Source organism: Sitophilus oryzae, unplaced genomic scaffold, assembly GCF_002938485.1.
Source record: "Sitophilus oryzae breed Bouriz unplaced genomic scaffold, Soryzae_2.0 scaffold_172_pilon_pilon, whole genome shotgun sequence".
Classification (NCBI taxonomy): Eukaryota; Metazoa; Arthropoda; class Insecta; order Coleoptera; family Curculionidae; genus Sitophilus; species Sitophilus oryzae.
Window position 1 is genome coordinate 2,535,660 of NW_022146424.1, and position 27,225 is coordinate 2,562,884.

At 33.0% G+C, this 27,225-nt stretch overlaps 1 protein-coding gene across 3 annotated transcripts in view; it reads left to right on the forward strand.

Moving 5' to 3' along the window:
* The window catches only part of LOC115881477 (transcription factor GATA-4-like), a 118,973-nt gene that overhangs the window by 85,917 nt on the left and 5,831 nt on the right, over positions 1 to 27,225 (forward strand). For 2 of the 3 annotated variants that reach the window (XM_030898966.1, XM_030898965.1), the window contains exons 4-7: positions 160 to 263; positions 2,794 to 3,039; positions 18,419 to 18,591; positions 20,745 to 20,909. In XM_030898966.1, coding sequence (XP_030754826.1) covers positions 160 to 263; positions 2,794 to 3,039; positions 18,419 to 18,591; positions 20,745 to 20,909 — 688 coding nt within the window. Of the gene's footprint in view, positions 1 to 159; positions 264 to 2,793; positions 3,040 to 18,418; positions 18,592 to 19,994; positions 20,117 to 20,744; positions 20,910 to 27,225 lie in introns of all 3 variants that reach the window. The other variant, XM_030898967.1, reaches the window with a different exon arrangement.

Here is a 27,225-nt window from a genome sequence, read left to right on the forward strand (position 1 = left end):
TCTCGAATGCACCAGTAGGTGTGTAGATAAGCTATCTCAGTGATAATGTCTCCGATTTTAAAGAAATTACTATGCACCAAGTGGGTGTTTTACGTTTTGTGATTAGTTTTTTTTGTGTTTTTTTTTCAAGTTTTGTTTATTGTTATTTTTCTTTTGCAGTTCGATTTATTCAAGAAACACCCCTCACTACAACAATACAATGCATTACTATAATACAGGGTCTCCGGATTTACACACACAGAATCAGATGTGGCAAAATGCAGGTAAGTCAACTTTTAATTATTTTTTTTTGGATTTAGTTTTACATTATAGGATATTATTTGTCAATCTAGTTTGATCATCTCACATCTGGATTTTTCGCAACTGCAAAAAAAATCTATAAAGTAAAGTTTAATTTTTGTAAACACCACAAACAATAACTATATTATTTTGTAAATTTTCGGTACATTGGTGAAAAAACAGAATTGAACATACATAAAATCGTATATCGACATTATTTAGTTTTATAATATCTAATACAATTTACTTGGTTTATTATTTGAAATATTAGATACCTAGTCTTATTTTCAATCCAGTTTGATAAAACTTACTTATTATTATTTTTGGGTGTGTTTTCAAAATTAGATATATAGGTAAATAACATCCACCTACTCCAAAAATGTCAAAATATCTTTGACAAACTGTTATACTGTTCTTATCTAAAAAATTAATGTTTAATTTACCAGCGTTTTTGAAATATTCTTTGGTGTGAAGCCACTTGTCTTCATCAACAATGTGCACATCATAATTATAATTTTTGTAAAGATAATAGTATAGAATGAGCACTAGTGATAAGTATGTTTTTTATATTTTTATCTGATCAGGATGTTAACCAAAAGACACGTAATATTATATTTCAGTATTAATAAATAAAACATACTAATATGGCTTAATGCCTTCAAAATTTTATTAAAAAACTTTTACACTTATGCAGGAAATATTCTAATAAGGAATCTATTATTATATGCTGTTTTGGCTTGTAGAACAATCAAAACAAAACACTAATTCACTATAATACACCAAAACACTTTACTTTGAGCTCTGAATGCGTGGTTTAACCATGTTAGCATCATCAGCAGAAGATTAAAACTCTCAATATGGTTAGCAAATAGCGTACCCCTGAATTATAGTGAATTAGTGTTTTATTTTTCTGTTGCAACCCCAAATTTTTCAACCCCAAGTGTATTGAAGAACTTGTTTTGGAGATACGAATCCATTTAAAGTGACCATATTAATTCTTTGGTGTTTTCAGGACACCCTGTATACATATATTAACACCATAACCATCCTGTAAAAGAACAAGAACAGTAAATTAGTAGGTTAGAACTAATTTAAAACTAATCTGAAGAAATGAGTATCTAATATTCTTTAGGAATGACAACGATTTTTTAAATTACCCAGAATTTGAACAAAGGAAAACGTCCATTTTTTTTCCTGAAAAAACTAATGTTAAATTTTAACTAAAACTCCATAACATATATAGTAGAATTACATATTTTTCTTGTCGCCAACCTTAGTGTGCATATTATGGATGACAGAGATGCAAATTTAAAAATAGATTAATTATCAAAAAAATGTTCTTATCATCCAATGCTTGTAATTTAGGGGTCAAGCAGAACCGACGACAATAATACTTGTAATGTGAAAAGTTTTCAGATAATTTTTGTGTATCCGAGTGTGATTTATCATGTGATTTTAATTTTTTAGCGATTTTTAAGCATATAAGAAGCAAAAAAATTTTATACCGTATGATCGAAAAAAAAACGACGCCAAAGACGGCTGGGGAATGACAATCGATTATAACTTTTGAAAATTGGCATAAAACTTGTCAAAAATTATTTTTACCCAATATAAAAATAAATTTTAACCTGCTTAAAGCCAACTGACAGTAAGCCCCACTAGACGCCGTTTTTTTTTTCGATCGTATATGGTACAAATTTTCTACAATAATCTATTAAGGTAATTACTTTACGCCCAGGTTTACTTAATAAGTTTTTTAAAATTTCTAGATACTTTATAATTCATTATAGTTTTTCTATGATATTGTGAAATGCTTTAATGTATCAATTTCATAGCAGAAACACTTCACACGTTTTATTTAATGTCGGTAATATTTACAATTTGTTAATTACACGTGCTGGTATAATAACAAAACTAAGTGCTGCTTATTTTTCTAATATTTAGGTATTTAAAATCGAATTAAGAAAATTCTTTGATGCTATAAGCTCGAAACACATCGTTAATTTCAGTTTTTCTAGAAAATATTGAAAATAGTAATGTTTTACTTTTCAAAACAGATTGATGTATTTTTTTAACTTAATCAACTGTCAATTAAAAGCAATTTTTTGGGTAATAACATTGATACATTTTTGAAGCTTTGAAGTCTAAAACATTCTTTGTGTCACGAAATATTCATTTAAAGAGAAAATCACTATGATTAAACGATACTATGGCAGAAAAAGATACTAACAAATAATATTTTGTAAAAAAATTCCTAATTATATCTTTCCATCATTTTACAACAAAAAATTTAAACGACCTTCCTCGTTCAATGGCATAAATTTTACTTTAGTTACTGGGGGCCGGGGTGTTTTACCATTTTAGAAGTTACTCTTTTAAGGTCCTAATTTTGCAAATAATTTAAAAACGGCTTAGCGGAAGAGTTTCAAAGTTGATAGGTAGCCTGATCTAATCCACTACTAAAAACTTTCATTAAAAGTTGTTTGAAGATTATTGATTTTACCCTATTTTCAGGTGTTGCTCTTGGAACCACTCTTCCTGGTGAAGACTACCAGAAAACAGCAACTTCTGCGGCAAATGCCCTTCCAGCTTTCAACCGACTTCCTACGTTCCAGACTGCTCCTAGAAGTACTACATCATACCCAACGGCAACGGCGTACACGGAATATGCTGCTTATCCAGACCAGACTGGCGCTTACAACATCACATCTCCCACCTCGTCAAGGAATAGAATGAGTGCAGCCAGCACATTATCAGCAAGTAAGTAAATATATGAAATTAAATATCTTTTTTGACTGATCGACATTGCCTTCAATTTTGAAATTTTACAAAAAAATAATAATCATATTGTACTGAAAACATTGATTTATACTCTATAATTATTATACCTTTCTTAGATAGCATACCATATAGTTCGAAAAATACGCAAGTTCAGCAGATTAAATACTGACCTAGGTTAGATTAGTGTCATTAATGCTATGTGATCTTTCGCTATGTATGTGTCATTAGTAGGTGACCAAGTCGATTGTGCAAGCCGATTATTTTTTCTTTACATTTTGTTTTGAGTAAACAACGTTCATACTTGACCTCTAAAGTGTCGGATCTGTCTCGATACCATTTTTTGTTTGGACGACAAACCAAAAGATAATCTTCGATAGAAAATATTAATCGTATATATATATATACAAAATACTTAGTGGTGTGGTTGATTTTATTTGTTCTCTTTATAGATTGTTGTAAAATACCAATCTCTAATTTATACACTTTTTTATGCGTGCATAAACAAAACTTTAATTGATTTGCATAAACCCAGACGAAAAAATATTTCATCAGATTACGGATACATACAGCATACAGGACAGGCTTAGCAAGAGAGAGTTTTGGGGCGGTTTGGTTTACATGTCAAGAAAATAGTCTATAGGCTTGGTGCATTCCCCGCCGGTGCTGCTACCATCGGATAATATTGTAAACAACTGGTATATACAAATACACGTATTTAAATATCGAGTATACGAAAAATTTATTATTTAATTTTTCTAAAAGTGTTAAGTTCAAATAAAATAAAAAAGTAAATATTTTCAGACGGTCTAACTTGTGTTATCATTTATTATTCCAGCTAAAAAAGCATTTTAGATGAGCTCAACTACGGTAGCGAGTATAGTTTTAATCACCGGTTTTGCTAGTGGGGCATAATTGGGCCTATTTCGGCTATAACGAATTTTTTTAAAGGTACATATAATTTTAAAAGATGTTCATAAAACATTTAATCACATCACTAGTTGATTAAAAAAAGTATATCATTAATATTACAAATTATTTTATTATTTTCCTCTCATACTATTATGCCTTTTTAATTTTTTGATTGTGGTAATGAGCACTTTGTTTACTCACCTCACTTGTTTCTTCGAGCTGCTTGAATCCATTTTTGCTTTTGATCAAATCGGTGTGAGAAACTGTGAAGCTATAAAATTTTGTCTCGGGAGAGTTGAATATCCGGATTTCGTGCTTCTCACAGTACAGCAACAGCGATGCTAAATTTAACGGATAATATTGTCAGAGCTTTAGACAAAAGAATGGCTGTAGCACTTGTTTCTATAGATTATTCAAAAGCGTTTGACAAAATAAGTCACAATCTTTTATTGGCTAAATTAAAATATTACGGTTTTGACAATAAATCGGTCTCATTTTTTAAGTCATATCTGTCTAGTAGTGTTCAGTGGAAGAACGCGTTTTCTGACTTGAAACAGGTTAATTCTGGAGTGCCACAAGGGTCCGTTTTAGGGCCTTTACTATTTTTGATATATGTTTCTGATCTGCCTCGTTTTGTTGATAACTCGGAGGTTCATTCTTTTGCGGATGATACACAATTAGTTCATTATTTCTTTCCGGATGATACAAATCACGCCACAGAGGCGCTCAACAGTGACATTGAAAGGGTGCGTGCATTCTCTGAAAAGCATAATCTTTTACTAAATATGAATAAGTCCAGCATAATTCTATTTTGTTCAGAAAGTGAGAGATACAGAGTTGGAGATTTGCTCAATTTAAAAATCGGACAAGTTAATTTAAAATTTTCTGATTCGGTTAAGATACTGGGCTTGACCATGGACTCAAAATTAAGTTTTACTGGCCATGTTAAAAACCTGCTTAGAAAAATGTACATAAAACTCGGATTATTGTATTCAAATAAATTTATTCTAAATTACAAACTGCGAAAAAAGCTGTGCGAATCTCTTATTATTTCACTCTTTACTTATTGCAACGTGGTATACTTTCCATTTTTGGATGTTCAAACAAAAAATCGATTGCAAGTAATGCAAAATAATTGTGTTAGATTTATATTTGGACTCAAGCGTTTTGATCATGTTTCTCGTAATTATACTGAATTGTCTTGTCTAAAACTGTCAAGCCTTACTGAGTATCACACATTAGTTCTTATTCACAAAATCATAACAACTGCAAAGCCAGAATATTTGAGGGAGAAACTTATTTGTAGACACGAACTTCAAAATTTGAATATTAGACATGGATCTCTATTGTACACTGTGCAACATCGCACTTCCTTTTTTCATCGCTGTTTTAGTTATACTGCGCCTAAATTTTATAATAATATTTCTAATGATGTCAAACAATTATCAGTGGCCGGATTTCGAAAAAAAATTAAAGCGTTACATATAGGCAGATAATTATGTTAATTATTACTTCCATTGCATGTGTCTTTTTTGGTATTATTGTTGATTTTTGATATCTCGATTTCTGAATATTGTATTTTATTTTCTTTTAGTTTTTATAATTCCACTTTTTATAATTTTTATTATATATTATTATTTGTAATCAAAAAACAATCAAACTTAGTAGTAGTTTTTGATTATTTATGTGTGATATCTAAAATCTGTTAAGTACAAGTGGTTAAGTGTAAGAATAGCTAAGCTGAACTTCGCCACTCTACTTAATACATTTACTTAATGCATTTGCATTACTTGTAATATACATATGTGTTTTTTCTTGAAATAAAGACGATTTTATTATTATTATTATTATATCCGGGAAAATGAGTTATTGAATGTTATTGCACCCAACAACACCCTATTAATTACGCTCTCCTTTACGCTTTAACATTTTTCGGCAATTTTATTAACAATTTAAATTGTCAGAATACAACACGACACCCAGCTCGGGTTCTTACCTGAGTGTTTTATATAGTACCCTCGTACCTGGGTATTGTATATAGTTTCAATAACTGCATTATTAAAAACTAAATTACTTAAATATTATGACAAAGCCACAATTTTTATACTATTTCAATTCGATTAACATCGGAACAGTCAGAGTGAAAACTTCTAATTTCTGCCGTATCGAGGCGCTGCGGTCGGAATTTTTTAAATCAACAGAAATGCACCAAGCCTATACTTGGTATTAAAGTACTGTAAAATATTCAGTACATACATTCCTTCAAGACAATCGCCGATAAAGGAAAAAGGGTATTTTATTTCTTCTTTGTGTGCCTCAAATTCCTACAAAAATGAAAGTAAAGACATAAAAACCGTAACAAGGAACAAATTAGATATATTAACCTGCAGCACAGAGTGGGTACCGTAGTTTTATTCACTGTTCATAGATTAAATTACCTAAGTAAAACGATAACAATAAATAGAAATCGATGTATTGTAATGGGTAATTAGCATTAACAAGAAGAGGTTAAGTTCAGTTCAAAAAAGTAAACATAAAACTGTATAGAGCTGATGAAGATGGCGTTTGAAAATAAATGGGTTTAAGCAATACCCAAAAAGGTTCCCAAATGTGTTATTTTTTCGGACGTTTTCCATATCACCGCAATAATTCATGTTTCTACGACTCTTTACACCGTTTTTTGTATTAGGTGTACACATGTAAAACTGCCAAGTAGACAGAATCCAGATAAGGGGGCGTAAAATCGTATCTCTTACAACAGGCCGTGGCTCAAGTGTTGGCGTTTAATATGTAGCCTATATTTTTGCCACTTGTACGGAGGTACAGAATTTCAAATCCCTATGGTTATCAACATTCCATTACCGAGAATATGTATTTTATAAAATTTTACTTTTAAAAGAATATTTGAGATATTTTAACGTTAAAATTATGTAATAATGATACTTGAAAAAATCGAAGGTCAGATTGGGTATTAGTTACATAAGTGTAACCAAACTTTAATCAAAATTGCAATGCTTTATTAATAACTTCAAAAAATATATGGATTATTATTATCTAACATCTAACATAGAATATTACTATATTAATCTATAATTATTGTAATTTCTCCATTGGCACTACTAACTAGAAATTACTTAATTTTATCTACTATACAGAGTGAGTCTTATAAGTGCAAATATTTTCCGGGCTGGTAGATCTCGATAAAAGAAACATATTTTCTCTTTACTGGTTTTCAAAAAAGTCCAGAATAACTGTGATATTTTACTTTGAAAATTTAAAAAAAAATGATATTTCGTTTAAATATTAAGAATCACTGGATCTTTCTCAGTTTTTTCTTGAAAATTTAATCTACTACCTATGTTGTCATATTATGAAGATATGTTTATTAACTAAAAATTAAAAATACATTTTTCAAGAAATTCCAAATCTTAATTTTTTTTCGCGAAAAAAAACTCATAGACGTGTTTCTGGGGGTCGAAATATATACTACCCCTAAAAATATTTGTGCTTATTTAAGCCTTACCCTGTATACATGTAAATAAAACGGGAACATTTTCTGTCTACCATCTCCATCATTAAAAATACATTCAACGCCCGATTTTCATGTGTACGAAGAGAAATAAATTGTACAACTAATCCGACTTTATTTTATTTATTTAGATTTTGAGAGGCAAAAAAGTTACCGTATAAAATATTCTAAATAGTATAAACTGTTAGAGATATTATATTTTAAATGTATGGAAATTTTTCGAAACCAAACCCATATATCCACTTGACACGCCGAGTTGCGTGTGGGCCACCAAAAAGCAATAATTTTTAGTGAAAAAGCACGTAAAAAATGAGCCGAACGAGATGTAGTACCACCATGTCATCGGTCTGGAACGACCGAGACGATCGATTTGTTTTCGAAATTCGACACCCCAAGAGGGTACGAGGGCTGGTGGCGCCAATTTTTTACAACCCCTCGCCAACGACAGAAATAGGACGGGGCCAATAAATCTTGTTGCTGTTCTTCTAGTCTGGCACTGCGAAAGATGTGAATTCTTTCGGGTTGACGCGATGACGTATTGGCAGGTTGTGCGGCAGTCATCTGTGAAACGGTAAAGTGATAAAATGTGATCAGATTGTTAGTACAAACCACAGGCCTAATCCATTGTCTAGTCGATTCCGATTTATCTACTTCATTCGAAAAAAAGTTTAATAGTAATTGTCTTTAGATTCCAACTGGGGGTTTTCTTGATCTAAGTACTAACAATCTTCGGATTTTCACGGGGTTTTCTAACAGTACACTGTCTCCTCAGTGAACACTGCAATAGATTGAAGCTAAGAAGCAACTACAAATGCAGATTCTGTGGGGAAAATAGGGAAACACCAAACACCAGAACACGTCATCAGTGCATCGAGAAGGCATGGCCATAAACTTTGGTACGACTGATATCGGAGAGAACTATCGGAGAAGAACTGACCTCTGTAAAACCGACTCAGATACTGGCTCTTATGGCGTATGATGATGATGAGTTATAACTAAAGAAAGGGGGACCCAATAGATATCTATAAGGTGGCCATTAGCGTAACTAGCAATTCATCCTGGGGGGAGCCTTGGGGGCCTGGGGTTGAGACCAGGGGGGCCTTTTGTTTTTTTAAAAAATGAAGAATAATTAAAAAAACACATGAATATACTCTATCAATAAATTTCATAGACTTATAATAATAACACGGATTATCAAATCCGTGTTCCCGTATATTATTTAAGTACCTACAAATTTTCTAAAAAAATAAAAATTAACACATTTTTTGAATGCAACAAAATAATATTAACTAAACAAAACTAGGAAACCTCATTTTTACTACATCACAATCAAATAAAAATTAATCCGTAGCCAAGAGTCATAATTCAAGACTTCTCTGGGGGGTGCCTAGCAGTACCAGGGGGGCCCGGCACCCCTGTAGTTACGCCAATGAAGGTGGCGGTGATTAACTTCCCCTTTCCCGTACAATTTACAATCTACAAATTCACTAAAACAAACAGTTTTAATTATTTACTGATGATGCCAAACCAGACCAAACCAAACCAAACTCCAGTGTTAAAAGTACAGCGTTTTGAAGTAATCAAAATAATAATGTAGTATTTTGGCAGTAATGGTCTTTAATGGTCTCTATTCCATAATATATGAAAGGAACATCAGAATAATTCAGATGAATCTGTAACATTGAAAGTGTTTTAAGTCTCGAACAACTCTAAGAGCTTCTTAACATAAAAACAGACCTTGTGAATGCGGTGAATCGTATATTAGAGAGACTAAACGTCCTGTCAATGTAGGACTTACTCAACATAAAAAAACATACGCAAAGAGGAGGTGAAGCAATGAAGTCAAGTATCGCGCACTCCTGATTCGAGTGATCGGAACTCCTAATTGTCCACAAAGAATCTCATTAGAAAAGGATTAAATTAAAGATACCCTTTTTAGATCAAACAGCAATAACATCTTTAGCAATCCAAATAGGGAAATTTCTAAAATATGACACTCGCTTATGTACCAACTCTGGGCTCTCAGTGAATAATCTTAGGATTGACTATATCCAACTTCGTAGTTCAGTAGTTTCATTAGTTCACACTTGATAACTGTCAACGATACTCTGACCTCAAAAGGTAGTGTAAATAAAGAAAATGAAAGTTCCAAATTTTTTGCTGTCTCTATTGACTTATTGTTTACGATAATCTCCTAACTAGTACAAAACATATTACAAAAAAAACTCTAAAACATCAATTATTAATAAATAAAATATCTTCTGAGAGACATTGTATGTTACTTTTTCAAAGGTTTGTTGGAAGAAAAATATACTTACAATTTTCAAATATTGGACTCATATAAAAAATCTAAAAGTCGATGACGATAAAAATGGTAGCATTATTGAAAACGATCTATTCAAAATAGACGGTTATAGGTAATTAAAATTATCGCAACCGGTAGACATGTTGAGCATCTAATGGCACGCGACAATGTGTGATAAGAGAAAAAAAACAGCTTAGGAGGAAAGAACTGATAGTGTTTTAAAACAGGACCGTATTTCGGTAAAAAAAAACTAATCTATTTTTTAAAATCGATATTTTGTAGTTCTTTATGACTATTCACAATTAGGACGGTCATGTCATCAGCGAATCTAAAGATATTCTCCATCTATTTTTAATCCTTTGTTGGTCCAGTCCAGTTGACGAAGATTTGTTCTAGGGTTGCTGTAAACAGCTTTGGGTATATCGCGTCTCCCTGTCGTACTCCTTTGTCAGTTGGGAACTCTGGAGTTGTTTTATATATCATAACGCTTGCTTTGGCCTCTTTGTATACCGACCTGGTCATTCTATTACTGTGTATAGGATTTTAACGTGTAAGACAGTGATGTAGACAGCTTAATGGCAAATCAAATGTATTAAAAAGAGAAAAAAGTTGGGTGGGTATGGGTGGGTACATTTCTTCTGACCAGTATTGCCGGATTTTGCATCAAAATTTCAAACCGCATAAGTAGACGTTCCAAGAAAATGTTGCATCTAGGGTTGGATCTGGATTTTCGACAATTAGTTACTCATGTACCTATATTGGCGAGAGTTTCTAACCAAGTCATGTCAATATTTTGTTTCGCTAGGGCTTCTATTATTTGCTTTAGGATATATCGATTCGCAATCCTTCTCAAAGTCTATAGAGGCTATGGCTAGTGGAAGTTGGTATTCTTTTGTTCGGCTTATAGTTTCTCTTAGTGTATATATGTGATCAGTAGTGCTGAAGCCGTTTCTATAGCATGCTTGTTCTCGTGGTTGTGCAACTTTTATAGTATTTGTTTCAAAATTTTGGATAAACATCTCAGTTATTCTGTTTTTTTTAGCCGTCCATACCAACAAGTAGGCTATTAAGATCGGCAAAAAAGTTTTTTGAATTTCACTCAAAATGAGTTATTTGGGTCATAAATTACCTAAATACAAAATATTTTCATGGTGTCTGTCTGTCTGTCTATCCGTCTGTAACACAAAAACCGCTAAATCGATTTTAACCAAATTTGGCACAAAAATACTGTGGCACCCGAAAATCTGGCCATTAGTTTTTGGTTGGTAAGGGGGTATGGAAGGGGGTTAAACATTTTAAAAAATCGTAACTCCAAAATTACAGTAGCTAGCGAAACGCGGTTTTCAATTTAAGATTAGGAATAATATTTGCAACAAAATTTGTAATAACATCAAAATCAGTCAAAGTCGCACTTTTTGAGATATTCCGTGTTTCCGTAGTCCGTTTTTTGAGAAAATCCGTGTGGAGAACTCCAAACTCCCATCGGACGCGACCCCAGGTGGCGCATAGGGGAAATAACCGCGGACCAAAATTGGAAAAATTCCTTTACTTTGAAACTAAAAGAACTGCCTACCAACTTTTTATTAACATATTTTAGTATGGGCGGCTATACGTGCCTCCCGGCGTCAATTTTTTGGTAAGGGGGTGGTTTAAAAATATTTTATAGACGAACAGTGATCATTCCCATCGCCATCTCATAGAGATGAATCCTTTATAGACAGTGTGGGACTCGGATTGTTACCCACTAAAAACAGTCCACCTCCGAGGAACCAGCTGCCGAAGTATGGTTAGCTATTATTCCTGCTGATATTGGGGAGAAAAAAATGGTTATTTGTGGGAGACAAAGTTAATTGTCCAGAAGAATAGTTTTTAGATGTGGATATTTGAAGTTTCTATAGTGCTCGAGATTGTAGTTGAAGAGTTTTAGGGTGTCATAAGGGATGGTACCAATTTTCTCGTAGAACTTCAAGGCTCGATCTCGAATATATTTGGGAATGGGGTCGATACAGAGGTTGGTGCGGATGTCGAAGTTGCGTATATACCAGGACTCTCTGGTAATGTAACTAAGGATTTTCTTTTCACAGGCTTGGAGTCTGTTGATTTGGTAATCGGAAGCTCTACACCATACTAGGGCTGCGTAGAGGAGCTGGGGGCGGATAACTGTTTTAAAAAGGAGGACTTTAGGAGGCTAGCATAAAATATAAAAGAACGGGCACCAGAAATTTTCTTGTGGATATGAGGGATCCAGGACAGCCGTCGGTAAAGCGTGACTTCAAAGTATTTGGCGGTTTCCCCCAAGAAATCTCTTCGTCGTCTATAACAAACGAAGGAGTAGAGGGAGTTCGTCGTTCGTCAGTCATACTGTAAAAACCTGATTTATACCGTAAATATCTGTTATGAGTGTGTAGATAAGCGACATAATACGGTCCTGGTAGGCTAGGAATTCCATAATTCCGTTCTTACTAATACCCTTTTACACCATTTACCCCGACGACATTTCCTGTGCCGGAATCGACGTCGTAAAGTGACTTTCGATGATGATTTTACCTGCTTCCGCTGGAAACAATACTGTCCGTCGTCTCGCTTTTTCTCGCCCAATGTTTGCGCTTCGGACTTGGACAAACAAAGGCAGACGTTGTTCGAACGCCTTTGTTTTATTTATTTATTGATCCGCTTTTGTGTCGGCGCGGCGATCTTCTGAAAATTGACTCATCGGACCGGCATTTTAGTAGAAAGAGAGGGAATATGGAGAAAAGCGATCAGTCGTTACGAAAAATTGATTTGTTTATTGTTTTTAGTTCTATCATTAAGCCTGTTCTACACATAACGGGTAACCTGTCTCGAAAACTGACGACAGTTCTGAAGAGTGTGGTCCTAGCCACATCTACATACACTAGGGTTGCCAACTTTCAAAATATAAAATAGAGGACGGGAGGGTAAAGAGGCACAGGCGAAACCTTTTTTGAAACCTCACCCAAATGTCTAGAATTTATTAAAAGTTTGGTTGGAAATGGTATGCAATTGATGCTCTTTCCTAGTTTCTCAAAAAAAATTATACTTAAAACTTAAAAGAAACCAATTTTAATAAAACTTTTTTTTCAAAACATAAGCTAACAGTAAGTAAACATAAAATAGTTAAACATGTTTATCGCTTCCACAAATACTTCTTGTACATACATAAATATTTCTTAATTTTCTTTTTTATACAAATCGAGTTGGAGTAGCAAAAGATACAGATTAACAATATATAATTTTTTAAAGCATTATGGCGATAGACGAATATTGTGGAACCCTGTGGAATATGTTAAAAAAGCAAAGAATTTGAAAATTATTTAATCATCTAAAATAAAGCATCTTTTCTTGATAGTTTATTTTTTGGTTCATCTCAATAGGTTTTTTGGAGATATTTGCTTTTGAAGAAGACACTAACATTTTTTCGTAACCATACCTATGCTTTTGGTCCCAGTCAGCAGACTTACGAAATATGTTAATATGATTTATGTCATGTCATTCTTATTGAAAAATCATATTATTGTCTGTTGGCTGTTGGGCAATTACTCTAAAGATGGTTTTAAATCCTGAAGTTGTATCCACTCTAGTTGCTTTAATTGAAGATGATAGAGATCATAATTATGTCGTTAACAGATTTAGGTGTATGCACGAAGTACCGTCCAGTTATTTCCTCGATAAAAGTTTATACGATAGACGTCCAGGAATCTTCGTATGAGAACTTGAAAGAAAAAAACAACAACAAAATGTCTATAAATGTATTCTTAAGAATATAAACAAACTGAACCTGCCATTAGTCATAACTATTTTCCACTGACACATTGAAATATTCTAATTATTAATTGCCGTAACATTACACCGTCCCGAGCACAACAAAATACAAAACGGTTGCAGTTGCATTATTCCGTTTATTGGTTCTCACATTAAATTATTGCATTTCTTTTATTGCTATTTATTTATTGGCGCTTTGCAAATCATTGTTATGACTGAGTCGCCTTACACGCGAGTGCATGAACAGGAAAAACCAACAATAAAATGGATAAGTAAGCATTGAGATCATATTTCCACAAGGTGCACGGGAAAAATGGTCCAGATATTTGCAATACATTTTTTTACACATTATGCATGATTTTCTTCGATAAGTTTATCGATAAAATCGTTGAATCTTTTTTTTTGTATATTTTTATGCGTCTGGTTTCTAACATTGCATAGTTAACCACCTCAGATAAATATAATAAAAACAGACAATAGGTACTTATATATACAAACAATTTAATTCAAGATATACAAACCAGATGTAAACAGAGACATGATAGATTGTATGGCATGCATTTTTTAAAAATGTTCATGCAAAAATCTTTTAGTATGATTATTATACTCGCACATATAATAATTATAGTATTTCATTAAATTATAAAGATTTTTTCACCATATTTTTTTATTTAAAAATTTATAGATTTTTGTCTATTGATATAATAATCTTGTATGATCTAAAAAAACGCCTGGGAAATGACAATCGATAATAATTTTCGCAAGGTGAATCTCTAGACGTCATTTACTAAAAATTGACAACAATTAACATTAATTATAGAAAGATTTAAAAAAGATAGAGCGTTTCCAGACAAACCAAATCTATTTCCAAAAAAATCGTTTTTACGATAAAAATAAATTACATCCTTCTTAAGGCCAACTGGCAGTATTAAAAGGAAAGAAGAATACGGGTCAATTAAATGACGTCTAGGGTTTGACCTCGCCAAAATTATTATCGCTTGTCATTCCCTAGTTGATGCTGATTTTTTTTCGATCTTATGGTCCTTATAAATAGTATACATATAAACAGTATAATACAAACTATAATAGTCCAATCATGACAAAATAAAGGCAAAAAATCAAATTATGCACAGTTCAGAGATCTATAGCAGGCAAGTATCAATTGCTTATATATTTCTTGAACAGTCAGCAACCTTATTAAACTGTTTAATTCGTTAATGCAAGGTGTGCAACGACGAGAAACTTTGAAGTAGAGGAATGATTATTCGGCATTAAATTAAAACGCATTTTACATAGTGCATATGCATAAGCTTGATTACCAATTCATTTCACGGTGAAATACTTACTTTCTAAATATCTGTGTTATGCTAAAATTTAAGAATTTCTTAATAGAGGGTTGTCTTTTATATTCTGCATATAGAGGTAGAAAAAGCAGTAGATAACTTTTAAACACTATTGTTTCTCGAAGTATTCTCCACGAAGAAAATGCATTTTTGCATCCGTTGGAACTAATTCTGAAAGCATTTATTCCACTCGTTTGTACCTTCAAAATTGAATTTTTGGAGAAATTACAGAAACAAATAAACAATACATTTTACTGTACCGGGTGTCCTACTAAGAATAGCTCTCGGCTGTACCTCGGAAAGTATTGACCGTAGAACCTGAGGAAAGAAATATTTATAACTAAAGAAGCCATGAGAAATTGCTAGAAATTATTTTCAAGTTTGTAAAACGGCCGCTAGAGGGCGCAACTGCTATGGAAAATAAGAAAATAGAATTTTTACAGAATTTTGCCTAGATAATGGGTACTATAAATAATAGCTTCATTTTTTTGGTTGGAACCATTTTCCCCTATCTGCTAAAATAAAGTGGTGGGGGAACGTTAGATCTCTCTTTATTTAAGTGTTAATAACTCCTGACTGGATGATCAGAAACCAACAAACGAGGTTTCGTTTAAAAGAACGCTTCTTACTCTATATTATACCATAATAATAATAATAACAAGGTTTTGAACGTAAACGCTAGGGGGCGCTTTCTTACAATTTAACAAACATAGCGTGTTTTTTCAAAAAAATTAAATACGATAGTATATGTAATTTAAGCTGATAGTAAAAAGTAGAAAAAGCTTAAAAAGTCAGCGAAAACCGCATCTTGATATCTTTTTTCAAACCGAAGATATTAGCAAAATTATAATAAATACCAAAAAATAAGCCCTTAATTACCTTATTTTTACAACACGGTATCAGTAGCCCTCTTGATTATGCCCATTCTAACAAAAAAATAAGATAGAAACAGTTAGTTTATTTTAAAATCGACGAAATACCAGAATACCATAATACCAGTTGTATTAATATCTAATAATTTAGATATTAATAACAGTGAACAAGAAACGATGATTCAGTGAAGTCATGGTAGGCTTTGGAAAAAAGTTGCTTTTGACGTAATAGTATAAACGTCAAATTGATATTAGATCAACATTTTGATAGTCTTAGTAGCGTTTTTTATCTTTTGATTGCTTTTTCAAAATGCCCCAACAACTTAACAATACTTCAAATAATAAAGGCATTTTAAAAAAGCAATTAAAAGATAAAAAACGCTGCAAGACCATCAAAATGTTGATCTAATAACAATTTGACGTTTATACTATTATGTCAAAAGCGACTCTTTTCCAAAGCCTACCATGACTTCACTGAATCATCGTTTCTTGTTCACTGTTATTAATATCTTAATTATTAGATATTAAAACATCTGGTATTATTGTATTCTGGTATCTCGTCAATTTTAAAATAAACTAAATGTTTCTATCTTATTTTTTTGTTAGAATGGGCATAATCAAAAGGGCTACTAATGCCGTGTTGTAAAATAAGGTAATTAAGGGCTTATTTTTTGGTATTTATTATAATTTTGCCAATATCTTCGGTTTGAAAGAAGATATCAATGCGGTTTTACTAACTTTTTAAACTACTTTACTATCAGCTAAAATTACATATACAATCGTATTTAATTTTTTTGAAAAAACGAGCTATGTTTGTTAAATTGTAAGAAAGCGCCCCCTAGCGTCTACGTTCGAAACCTTATTATTATTATTTTTATGGTATAATATAGAGTAAGAAACGCTCTTTTAAACGAGTCCTCGTTTGTTGGATTCTGATCATCCAGTCCGGAGTTATCAACATTTAAATAAAGACAGATCTTACCTTCCCCCACCACTTTGTCTTAGCAGATAGGGGAAAATGGTTCCCATAAAAAAATCCAAAATTTTCTGAAGATTATGAAGCTATTATTTATAGTACCCATTATCTAGGCAAAATTCTGTAAAAATTATATTTTCTTATTTTCCATAGCAGTTGCGCCCTCTAGCGGCCGTTTTACAAACTTGAAAATAATTTCCAGCAATTTCTCATAGCCTTTTTAGTTATAAATATTTTTTTTCCGCAGGCCCTACGGCTAATACTTTCCGAGATACAGCCGAGAGCTATTCTTAGTGGGACACCCTGTGTATAAATCTATAAATGTTTAAATAAAAATGCGTTGTGTGGCGAATAATTCTTTATAGAATGAAATACTATAAATCATTATACAGGATAGTCCGAACTGTATTCCTGAAACTTCGGCATCATATTCCGCAGATAAAAGTAAAATTCGTATAAATGTATGTCCTAAAATGCTTGGTAGCATTTGGAAATATGAGCGATATTTTCAAGGATAAAAAGGTGCCCATGAACCTAAAGAAAAAGGCTTACAACAGCTGCATTCTACCTGTGCTTACGTATGGCTTAGAGACTATGGCAATTACTCGAAAAACAGCAGAACAACTACGAGTAGCACAAAGAGCCATGGAAAGAATCATGTTGGGAGTCACCATTAGGGAAAAAATACGGAATACCCACATACATCAAAAAACAAAATTAATAGATGTCGTTAAAAGAGTGGCAAGTCTGAAGTGGCAATGGATAGGACATGTGGCAAGACAGGATCCAGACCGATGGCCCCAAAAAGTAATCCTATGGAGATCTAGGGGAACAACAAGAAGAGATGGGTAGATGACGTCAGGGCAGTGGCGGGAAGACAATGGATAAGATTGGCTAGAGATCGCGAAGCATAGAAAAACCTAGAAGAGGCCTATATCCAACACTGGATGGAACCAGGCTGAGAAAGAAGAAGAAGAAGAAGAAAGTGCTTAGTTTCGGAGATACAGACTGCAGAAGTTTCGTTTTTATTTCGATTTTTTCCAAATCATTTCTGAAGTAAAGTCAATATTTGGATGAAAATTGGTTTTGGGAGTTTTTTGACATGAGAAATTTGATTTTGATGTCAATATGACTCCTATTTGTAGGGGGCGCCACTTACATGTGTTTTAACTGTTTTGAAGTTCGTCCGTACCTGTATAAAACTACTGAGTGAAAAAATATACATGTTGACATCAAAATCAAATTTCTCATGTCAAAAAACTCCCAAGACACCAATTTTCATCCAAATATTGACGTTACTTCAGAAATTACTTCGAAAAAAGTCGAAATAAAAATGAAACTTCTACACCCTGTCTCTCCGAAACAAAGCATTTTAGGACATACATTTATACGAACTTTTTACTTATTTTTATCTGCAGAAGTTTCCGGAATACAGTTTGGACCACCCTGTATAATAATCATATCATAAATATTCGATATTCGACAATCTTTTCAACTAATAGCACCAGTAGCAACCTAGCATTCTTCTCTTTACATATGGTTTGTATCTTGTGAACCCTCCCTTCACATTAATATGATTAGTGATCTATAATTTAGATAAAATTTTGTAAACGAGTGGCAAAATAAAATAGGAATTGTTTTTAGTTGGTGGACCAGCCGAGTACTTTACCGAAGGTAGGGAATGTGTCAACTGTGGCGCCATAGATACACCTTTATGGCGAAGGGATGGTACCGGTCACTACCTTTGCAACGCCTGTGGCCTTTATCATAAGATGAACGGCATGAACAGGCCCTTAGTCAAGCAGCCTCGTAGATTGGTACTTTACTTTATTCAGAAATTATGATTGTGTAGAAATTTTACTGACTTTCCAAGCATCCTCGGTATCGGTATAAAAACTTGTTTTAGGAAAAATTCAATAGAATTTTTATCATACCGGATGTGTTTAGAAAAAAAATCTTTTTTACTTTTTATATTTCCCTCTCAGTGTTGAAATACCTAGAAAAGGGTGTAAAAATAGTCAGTGAATTTTCTAAACAAATTATTATCTTCATTTTTTAAAATTACAATTTAAACATTGTGGTCGAACGAATATAAACACCTAATTACAATTAATTGAATAGCCAATTCTAATTATATATTTATTTTCCTCTCTAATCTCTGCATGAAGCGATTGCATGCCTGTTTTACAACATGTTTTCAATTAAATTTAATTAAACGAAAGATAAAAAAAACTTTAAACAATTTTGAAAAAGTCCCAATAATTGTTTGAGGTAAGTAAGTCAGTGTTCTTTTCATGCATTACATTATCATTTTTAACATTTTCTGTGTCATTTTCTTATCAGCTACATGTACAAAGGTTGATATAAACGGATAGTGCATTTATATGTATTTGATCGAATAAATTCAGCAAAAAACTTCATTTAATTAACGTTTATTTTGATCAAAATTAATTTTAAGATTCAAGATATTTATGATGACTTTAATTAAACGTTTGTTTATAATACTGTTTATCCCATATGGATTTTTTTTATTTATTGCTTTAATGCTTTAGGTGAAATGTGACTTTTTTAATTTTAGTTGTTTGTTGCACATCACACAGCATCCAAGTCCACCTTAACGAAACACTAACACCAAAGTAAAATTTCACCTAAATTACTTTTCTGCACGACTGTTTATAACTAAATACTGTATTTAAAAAAAATAGTTTACTTCTTGCCTTACTTTCGTGGTTTGGATTTAAAAAAAAATTCCCAGAGTGACAGAAAGTTATTTTGATGTATATATTTTTAAAAAACTAAACTTAAAATGAATTGCAGAAACTAGACATGAATTTGAAATTAAATAAATTTTGTGAATGGGGCAGCATTAAAATAACGTATATACTATTAAAAAGGCATACTAAAACTCTATAGATAGTGTAACTAAGCAAATCTGGAGTACAAAAATTTAATTCACCAATTAGAAACTTTTTTTTAGTTTTATATATGACGATAAGAAATTATTAAATTAATTTATGAGGATTAAAAAATAACTTATAGATATTCGTTCGTCCACATCAGTGTAAAAATACTTAAAAACACCCCCAAATGTACGAGGCTGCGCTGCTACAAATCGGTTCCACTTTTACTTTACCCCATTTTATATTTTTGATTGTTTTACCATATTTAAAAACAATTTAATGCTTACTTTTGGTTAACCCCCCGTCTGGCGTTGTTTCAGTGGCGGCCGAGCCTGGTACTGGGGGTGTTCCAGAATACTACAAGAGCTACTACGGCGGCTACAACGGGGCCGCTAGAGCCCCATTGCCTCTGCCCACCGAGGAGAAAAGCAGTCGACGACTGGTAGGTTATGCACGATTCAGTTTTTGCACTTCTTTTTTGCTTTATTATTGTTCTCTTTTCCTATTCACTATGTAGATAGATTTATTTTTCAATTTATTTCTTTAAAATCATCAAAATTTATTAATATCATTTTGTTTTTGCGTTTGCTGTAATGACCAAGTCGACAACATAGACAAGACTACATTTATATATATATATATATAAGCAGCGATTATGAGTGTAATATATCTATCAAATAACAATGAATAATACTTTAATTCATAAAAAAAATCTTACTCCATTCATTCTCCTCGTTTTACAAGTCTCCAAAATTTTTAATATTCATTAATCGATTTTGTGCTCCTAACTATCAGTTGATGATTTAAAATTGTTCAAAAGCCTAAGTTTTTAAAACTAATGATAAATTATGAGATGGCTCATGTTGACCATATTTTTATAAATTTATATTCTATCTATGTACTAAATTAACAATAACATTTAGTGAAGAGATATGTCTTCAGATATGTCAACAAGGTCATTTCTTATCATCTGACTATCCTTTCTCTATATCTTGTAGTATTCTAGAGCATTTCTTTACTACCTCTGTTAATCAAAGTCCTTTAATATACATAATTTGTGAACATTATAGTCTGCATCACGGCGAGCTGGTCTTACCTGTAGCAACTGTCACACAGTCACAACTTCTTTGTGGAGAAGAAACACTATAGGTGAGCCTGTGTGCAATGCGTGCGGCCTCTACTTCAAACTACATTCTGTCAACAGGCCTTTGTCGATGAAGAAGGATACTATACAGGTAAGAATAGTCATTGTATTTGAGAATCTTTGGATAAATGTTTAAGAACGTTAAGAGCACACACGGGTCGTTTCGAACGAGAAGAGGAGGGTTTTTAAACTTTGAACGAATCTCCCTCCACTCTACTTCGAACGTAAATAATAGTACGTAAACGAATGAGTGGTTTAGCGGTCGACGCGGAGTCGAAGTGATTGGTACTATTATTTACCTACGAAGGTAGAGTAGAGGGAGATTCGCTCGCAGTTCGAGACGCTTCCGCTTCGAAAGCTAGACGATCCGTGTGTGGACGCTCTAAATCTTACTGACTAGTGATATTTATTAGGTTCAATATACACTTTGTACGCTGTAAATGCTTATTAAAAAAGGTATAGTTTTTTAAGAAACGCACTATATTATATACTATCTTGTAGATTGTATGGGGAGGGGAGAAGTTAATCACCCCGACCTCTATTGTATCTCCCTTTCTTGAGTTATAATTCATCATACAGTGTCAGGGTTTTTACACAAGCCAGTATTTGAGACCGTTTTGCAGAGGTTAATTCTCCAACTCTGATATCAGTCGAATCAAACTTTATGGCACGAATGATTGTCGTCTCGGCGCACTCAATGATGAAGTGTTCTGGTGTTTCTCCATTTTCCCCACAGAATCTGCATTCGCCGTTGTTTCTTAGCTTTAATCCACTGAGGTGTTCATTGAGGAGACAGTGTGTCCTATTAAAAACTCCGTAACAATCCAAAGATTATTCTTATTTAATTCAAAAAAAATATTTAATTTTTCTCGGTGTCTGTAAGTCTTGTATCTTTGGATGATTCCCATTCCAGGTTACAGATTGGGTCTTTCAGGTTCTTGAGTTCCACTATAGGTTGATCCTCACTTGGAAAACCAAACTGTTCTGGTCCAGTTAGTGCAGTGTTCAGGAATAGGAGGTAATGAGAAAGCAAATGATCTAGCTAGAAAAGGAGCGAACGCTCCACTAACTGCACCAAAACCGTTCTGCTTCTCACGTGGAAACCAACTAAAAGAGGAACTCAAGAACTTGGAAGACTCCATCCGTAACTTGGAATGGGAATCCTGCAATGGGCTAAGACACTCGATGAAGTTTCTCAGCACTTACGAATTATAATTTTCATTGATTTAATGTAGAACAATCTTTGGATTGTCACGGGGTTTTTAACAGGACGCTGTCTCCTTAATTAATACCTCAGTAGATTGAAACTACGAAAAAACGGCGAATGCAGATTCTGTGGGGAAAATGGGGAAACACCAGAACACCTCATCACTGAGTGCGCCTAGACGATAGCACAACCATTCGTGATATAAACTTTGGTAGGACTGAATATCGGAGATGGAGAACTACTCTCAGTAAAACCGTCTTAGACACTGGCTTTTGTTAAGGCTCTGAGGCTGTATGATGAGTTATAACTCAATAAATGGGGATACAATAGATCTGTAACGTCGGGATGATTAACCCTCCTCCCACTCATTCTCTAGAGAGTGTTTACTGAAAAGTGGTATTTTAAAAAATTAATTTATTAAGTTCAGTATACACTATAAACCAGGGTTGGAAAAAAACATGAATTTTTTAAAAAAATAAAAAAAATCAGATTTTTTTGATTTTAATAGAAAACATTATTTAAATCCGATTTCCAAATAATTAGGACTCAATTCCAATTAAATTCCTATCCTAAATGGCTAAATCTTCATAACTCTGCCCGCAATACTGACAACGCATGTAATTTTCCCAGACATCGGTCACCAATATATTCTGCAAAAAAAGTCGCTCGCTTCAGATCATAAGGATTTTTTTTGAAATACCACAAGTGTATTATTTTTGTAATTTCAACGCCTAGACATAAAAGTAAAGCACTTTTACGCCTAAGCACCAAAAGTACAAAAAATATATTATTAAACTGCTATTAAGCGTCAATTTCAACGAGTGTACAAATTTTTACTCGATTACTTACAAGGCATTACTTTTTATATTATTTGCAACGTTTGGAATTGAGTAAAAAATTATTTGTAATGTTTAATTTGTAAAAATATAGTATATTCTACTCGGAGTAAAAATGTACTTTTGTGCCTCCCTGTTTATTGCTAGTCCGTCAAACGTACAACCTCGTAAAAAAGTATAATTTTTATTCCTTACACAATACACTATTGTTCGGAAATAGTCTTAAGTCGAGAATGAAATTAGTATTATCTATTGTCAAAGTGTAAAATAAAAAGATATAAAACAGCATATTTTCTGACAACGCTTTGAAGATATAGCATCAAAAGAACCTTTTTCTGCACTAGAGGTTGCGAATGAAATGTATTCGAACATCATTTTATTTGCCACTTGTACATAAATTTCAAAATAAATCCCTGCCCTTTAGAAGTCATGGATTCACACAAAATTACTTCAAAAATCTTTCCAACATTTTAATTGATGAATAGATATGTAGTAGGTATAATATGTGTTATACAAATCATTTTTTATATAGTTTTTAACATTTACAATTTTTTTTTCGATTTATTAAACGTATTTAAATGTAACAATAGCAAGTGTAACATTTTATTTAACGAATAGATATAGGGTATATATGTTATAGAAATATTTTGTATAGTTTTCTAGGACACATTTTTATAACTTTTACAGTTATTTTTCGATTTATTGTAAAGTTTTAAAAAAATGATTTTTTGATTTAAATCACATGATTAAAATTTAAAAAATCACTTGATTTAAATCACGATTTAAATCATGCCAACCCTGCTATAGTAAACGCCACGAATGTTTGGGAGTGATTCATCGGTCGCAGGTCGCTACAATGTGAACTAATCTGTTCAAGATCACATAAAACTTAATTCCAGTGCCGTGGTGTTTTAAGTCATATAATAATCAATATATAATCTGGTGTAATTTGTTGTTTTAACTGTCAAAGTCTTGTCAAAACATATATTTGGTTATAAATATAAAATGGAATGCCCCATTGGTTGTACTGCAAGCACACCAATGGACTGACGCACAAAAACGAATCAATCAAAGAAACGCGATATAGTATCGTCTTTGTCAATCACGCTAACATTTTAGAATAAGTAGGAGAAGCGCAGGCAGATGATTAGACGGGGCCTTTAAAAACCTACGTCTGCGGTAAAAAATTACGTTTTTAATGTAAAAATTATAGCGCGCGTGTCGATTCTAACTTCATCAAGCGATGAATCACTCCCAAACATTCGTGGCGTTTACTCTATAAACGCTTATCTAAAAAGATATAGTTTTTAAGAAACGCGCTGTTATAAACTATCTTGTAGATTGTATGGGAGAAGGGGATTTAATCACGGCAACCTCTATTGTGTCCCCCTTTTTGAGGTATAATTCATCATACAGTCTCAGGCAGGGTTCGGAAAACTACATGTTACTTTTAAAAACTACATAAACTACATTACATGTAGTTAATGTAGTTTATGTAGAGGATGTAGTTTATGTAACCTATGTATGTAACTTTCAAATATCAAAGGTTTGAGGTGAGGTTATAATAAGTTGAAGCTTTAAAAACACATAATGTATTTAAGAAAACAGAAGAAATATGACTTTAAATATAATATTTACATCATATTATCTCTATTACACCTCATACAAAGGGAAATTATTCATAATTTTAATACATAGTTTATTAACGTAGTTTTCATGTAGTTAATGAACAGGAAAATACGTAGTTTTTGAGGAAAAACTACACGTAGTTAATCAAGTAAATTACGTCTTAATTAACTACTTCCGAACCCTGGTCTCAGGACTTTGACACAAGCTAGTATTTGAGACCGTTTTACAGGGTTAATTCTTCAACTCTGATATCAGTCACCAAAGTTTATGACACGAATGGTTATCGTCTAGGTGCACTCAGAGATGAGGTGTTCTGGTTTTTCTCCATTTTCCCCATAAGGTGGGTATTCACTTGCAACAAAACACTCCGAACGAACCAAACGCGCCGCGCGCGCTGTAACAAACTTGTGTAGTCAGTACGTTGCGCCGAACCGAACCGAACGCGCCAAACATTTTCCGAAGCTTGTCGGTAAACGGGATTTGCTCAAAAGAATTTGTTCGTTGGCCGGTGTTCAGTGGATACGGCAGTTTTGAAACATGGAGTGGAACAGAGAAAAGTGTTTAGAGTTAATTGAATTTAACAAATAATTAATTATTAAATTAATTAAATTCTTCTTATGCATATAATCTAGGTCACTAAGTAAGGCCATATTATATTGACGGCGCAAAAAGAGGCGTCTTGACCACATTTTTCGTCCTTTCCTTTTTATTACCCCTTAATGCCTCTATAATTAAAAAAGCACCAGCCGCTATGGTAATATCAGATGCATCCATGTCGACAAACACACTAACACTGATTACTTGTGGGAACGCAGCGAACACCGCAAACAGGCGGAACACTCCGCGCAAAATGTTTTGTTGCAGGTCGTTCAGAGCGCTCTCGGAAAATGTTTTGTTGCAGATTGTTTGGAGTGCGCGGCGCGTTTGGTTTGTTCGGAATGTTTTGTTGCAAGTGAATACGCACCTATAGAATATGCATTCGCCGTTGTTTCTTAAGCCGCGTATAAATATGCCGAGGCAAGTACGAGACAAACCCGAAACGAGTATGAAACGAGGCTATAGCAAATTCTTTCCAAAAGGCGTACTAATATGCCGAGACGAGGACGAGGCGAGTCAACCTCAAGCGGAATTCGTCATATTATAGCCTCGAGTCGAGCGATTTAGCCTCGAGCAGAGTCCCTGCCCAGTCGAACGGCGTTGTCTCGCGGCTATCCATTTTCAGTGGAGCCTTTGGCGAACCCACAAAATTCTTCATAGGGCTGTGCGATACTGAGGCAGTATTGATATTTTGGTATCGGTTGTATTGAATATAAAGTATCGATACTTTAAAATATTGATAAATATATTAAAGTATTATTCGATACCAGTCAATATTTTAAAAAATTAATTAATAAATTTAAGTATAATGTGTTTTTTAATTGGATTAGGATCGAAAAAATCAACAGAAGTCCTTTGTTTTAAATTTGTCGACGTTTCGCAAAATTTATTTGCATCTTCAGGACACTACAAAGTTAAGAGAGCAAAATACAATCAAAAAATTTTAAAAATTTAACAAACAACTTAAAACACATATCAGTGGAATTCCACACATACACAATTGGTAAAACTACCCTAATGTTAACAATTAAATAAAATATATGTATATGTTATAAACTTAAGATCGCTTGTAAATAAAAATAATAAGGGATAGGGCCAGAATATAATCAGGATATTTTCTTATTCGCATTTAACGAAAAAAATCGACGATGGTGGCACTGTTTTATACAAAAAACTACCCGGATCAGAACTAAATCAGTCATCAAACGATCTCAAATTACTAAAAGCACTTGGAAGAAAATGATAAAACACTTAACCTAGGGTTGGCAACTTTGAAAATAAAAAATAGGGGCGAGAGGATAAAAAAAGGCACAGGCGAAACATTTTTGAAACGTCGCTCAAATGTCGAGAATTTACCAAAAAGTTATATAAACGGTATGCGATAAATATTTAAAATACACAAAAATATTTATACTCAAAACTTATTAAAATAAAGCAAACCATTGTCAACAAAACTTTTTTTCAAGACATAAACTAACAGTAAGTAAACATAAAATTACATAAAAGACACAGATTAACAATTCTTTAAAGCATTGTGGCGATAAACGAATATTATTTAGATTTTGAAGTTGGTATGTAACAAAGTTTTCAATACGTGAGAGAAAAGAGGACAATCAGATCATGGGCGCCGGACAGGGGGGGCAAGAGATGGATCAGGGCTGGATCACTGAAACAGTAAAATATAAAAGCTATCTATAAACATCCATCTGTAAAAAAATAATCATTATTATGAAATTTTGGTAATTATTGGGAAAACTGGAAATCGTCAGATTTTCACCAAAATTGGTATACACCCTATTTTGAGGTCGTAGATTACGAATCTGAAGGCCGAATTACGAATCTTTTTCTTGGCGGTCTCTTACCGTTTTTCAGAAAAGCGGAAAATTATTTCAACATCGAATTTTTCTTAATTTCTCTATTTTTAAGGTTTTCTAGCACATATTTTGTTAGGTATTCAATAAACAATGATGTTATTGTTATTTTCTGTTACTTTTTAACCAATTCTATGCATAATAGAGGAAAATTTGCTAAAATAAATTTGTAAACAATCTGAAAATGTTGGGTTATGTGTTTCTGGCATTTAAAGCAACGTTGCCAATGCTAAACCTAAATTTAGCGTGATTTTTCGCTCATTCTGG